The 3,540-nt window shown below is 35.5% G+C and overlaps 1 protein-coding gene across 1 annotated transcript; it reads right to left on the reverse strand.

The window, feature by feature from the left end:
• Positions 1-762: 762 nt before the first annotated feature.
• Positions 763-3,114, reverse strand: LOC105798644 (alpha-1,3-arabinosyltransferase XAT2). Its single transcript, XM_012628780.2, has 3 exons — positions 2,894-3,114; positions 2,223-2,306; positions 763-2,144 (listed from the first exon to the last, which is right to left on the reverse strand). The coding sequence occupies exons 1-3, from the start codon at positions 3,027-3,029 to the stop codon at positions 982-984; spliced, it is 1,383 nt and encodes a 460-aa protein (XP_012484234.1). The 5' UTR covers positions 3,030-3,114; the 3' UTR covers positions 763-981.
• Positions 3,115-3,540: the final 426 nt, after the last annotated feature.

Consider the following 3,540-nt stretch of genomic DNA (forward strand, 5'->3'; position numbering starts at 1 on the left):
GACTGCGAGCTCACCAAATGTGTGAGCTCTACAAAACTACGAGATCACTCAAGACTGCGAGCTCCCCAAATCTGTGAACTCACCAAAATTGCGAGCTTATCAAATGTGCGAACTCACCAATACTGCAAGCTCTCCAATAGTGCGAGCTCATCAAAACTGCGAAGTCTCTAAAAGTGCGAGCTATATTAGGCGAGCTTATACATGCGAGCCTTTACTCTACAAGTTGCCAACTTGCCAACTTGCATTGAAACAATGATAATTTTTTATAAGATGTTTTTGGTTGTTGATTAGATTGATATCAGCCAATGAAGAAACAAGTTGAATTAATCAAGTTCCAAGATTAATCAAGTTGTAATTATTTTATTATTAGCTTATTTAAGCTCACTTGTTCATGTAAACTTTGTATCAGTTTTTTTTTTTTTAGTAATGAACCAGTTGATCACAAGTTGATTTTCTCCTCTCTTTTTTTTCCTTGTGTTTCACTTCTTTCTTCATCAAATATCCAACCATTATTAGCCTATTCGTAAAAAACTCCGTATGATATTAATTTCTCGTAAATCTTATAAAATCCTCTCATTTTCGCTTTGAATGTAAAAACAAATTACTTCTAATTATATATTAATTATATTTTAGTTTTTATTGATTATTAATTTAGTTGGCTTCCATACTATTATAATCGCTAAAAAATCACCCTTAAGTTCTTTTTTTTCTGATTTAAGAATTAAAATGAAATATAACTGGAATTAAGTATCGAATGTATAATTATGAGCTTAATCAATAAAATTTTGATTGCACAAGTAGAGCACATACTCTTTCATAAAAAAATTTAAAAAAAACTAAAATAAATTTAAAAGACTAATTTAGTTCTCTTATAGGTACAACTAGACTCCCCACTCCCAATAATAACATCTCCTAATCATTTGGACAATTCAGTTAGAAAACTATTAGCACATGAAATAACATTGAGAAGACAAATATGGTCTACTGATGAAGCAACTGAAGTGCTTTCAACAATGTTGGTCTAAACCTCTTGACATCAAGCTTCACATTCTGTTTATCCAAATATACTGACCTTACTGCATCCCATCCCTGTTTATGAACTGATAAAGGGTCTTTAATGATCAAATGATCCGCCTTATATTTACTTATAAGTGAGCTCTCCTTTGCCTTTATTTTATACTCCAAGTACCTTAACTCCATATCCATGGCAGGTTGTTCAAAGTCTTGTTTAGCCAGCTCATCAATAGATCCTAAAGGAACTATTTGGATTACAATGGCATTATCAGGAAGGAACACCATGTTCGTTAGTCCAGCTCCATGGATTCCCATCAATACATCACAAGAATTCACTGTTTCAGCTACACTCCCTAAGCTGGTTGAAATATTAGGCTCCATTGTAACTACATTATACCCCAAGCTACTTGCCACTCTCGTTATTTTGTCGATATTTGTGAACGATCGAGATTTTCTTCGAGTTATGATCAACAGTCGAGGCATTTTACGGGCATCATCTCCTATCTTGATTGCTTTGGCCCTCTTCAATGAGTAGGTTCTTCTCAAGAATTGCCTGAAATCTTTCATTGATAGTTGGGACTTTGATTGATCAATACCGAGTTCATGGTGATATTTAAGGCCAACAATCATACTTGGGTAGCAATGTGTTTTCCTTTCTTGATCAATATCGACAATGTTGTATCGAGATAATTTTGCGAGTATTCCTCGGAACTTACTGATCCACCAATGCCTGTTATCTGTCACAACAAACTGTACCTCTCCATTGAACTGCCTAGAAGTTATGTATAGTGGAATGACCAAGTCACTGAAATCATGGAAATGGTTCCCTGAAAATCCTCCAAGGGAGAAAAGGATGGCTGGAACAGTTTGAATAAGGTCACAGTGAAGGAACTCCATTGAAGTTACTGCCCAGCTTTTAACAAGATCCATGGCTGCTGCATTTTCCTTTCGTACATAAGGCTTAACCGTCCAAGAAATCTCCCCTGCAGGAATGCCTGTTCGTAATGAAACCATAGATATAGTGGAGGAATTCCCCTGAACTGCAACGTCCCCGTTGATTTCGCAGTAATTCGATATTGGTTCGCAGTCGCATGCATTGAATATTGACTTGGCAGATGTGCTCTCTTCAACTTCAAAATCAAAGTTCAAATGCAAAAAAAAAAAAAGTCATACATGCCCTGAAGTTAGTAATTGAGTTTCGGGCGTACCTAGTTCCTGCAAAAGGCCGGCATCCTTGAACATCATAAACTGATTTTCAGCAGCATCCATCGATGATTGTGATTGTATATGCACTGCATCATGCAAGGAAAAAGTAAGCAATACAATAGCTACAAAACTATTGAGGGGGAATCCTCTCCCTCCGATAAGTTTTTGAAGTGTTCTTCTCTTGAGACGTTGACCCAAACTTCGAGCAGTAGAGGTATTATTCTCAGAATGTCTATACTTGATTTTATCTTTAGATTTTGTCTTTTTGCTCCGGGAAAAGCCCAAAAAAATTACGAAGTTTAAGTGGGAGTGCCTAAATCCACCAAGGAAATGTTTTATCATTTTAGCCTTGGTGGGGTTCGAATCCACTAAGACCCTTTAAAATGAAAAACATTTCCTTAGTGGACCTAGGTTTTCCCGCCTAAACTCTATGAATCTTTTTGAGCTTTCCTTGAAACTTGGGGCTAAAACGGAGCGGAGCGGAGCGTTAACACCCTAAAAACAATACCTCTATTTTTCAAGGTTCGGATCAACGTCTCAAAGGACGACACTTCAATGACTTCACCCTGTAAAGGAGCGGATTTCCCTCAACCCAAACAATGAACATGAGTTTGATGTTAATTGATTGAAAAGGCCTAGTGTTTGGTAAAATATAAAGAAAAGTTGAACTTACAGGCAGATAGTTGAGTGCAGAAATAAGACTTGAAAACTATTGAAATAGTGAAAGCCGCAAGCAAGCTTCCAACTAATACACCATGTGTTAACCTCTTCTCTTTAAAGCTGCTACAAAATGGGCTGCACTTATGCATTTTTGCTCACAACTCACTTCATTTCATTTCAATACTGATTTTATAGCAATGCTAAACCAAAAGCACTGTGATCATTTGGTAATTAAAGAAACTGATTTGGGTTTATTGGTACAGTTAGGGAAATGGTGAAGTAGAGATGATTGTGTAGATTGTGGACAATCATCATTTTTTGCTTCATTGACTACTTTGCTTTTCATCGAAGTTAAGTGCTCAGCCATTAGCATTTTCAACATTGATAGCAACAAGCCAACTAAAGTTGTTAACTAACGATTTTAATTGGTTCAATTAATGTGGTTGCTAATATTACTATATAAAACTAGAGATTACTGTGAATTTAGGTCCATCAATGTTTCTTTACTATTATTTTGGATAATTCAACATGTATACTATCAACACTACACCTAGGTCCGATTACTTGGGAACATTTCAATGGTAAAATAAATTACTTATTTTAAAGGCATGATAATTTTTTAACTCTTAAATTTACATTTTTTATTAAATTATCCTAAAA

The sequence above is a fragment of the Gossypium raimondii genome, chromosome 9 (genome assembly GCF_025698545.1).
Source record: "Gossypium raimondii isolate GPD5lz chromosome 9, ASM2569854v1, whole genome shotgun sequence".
Lineage (NCBI taxonomy): Eukaryota > Viridiplantae > Streptophyta > Magnoliopsida > Malvales > Malvaceae > Gossypium > Gossypium raimondii.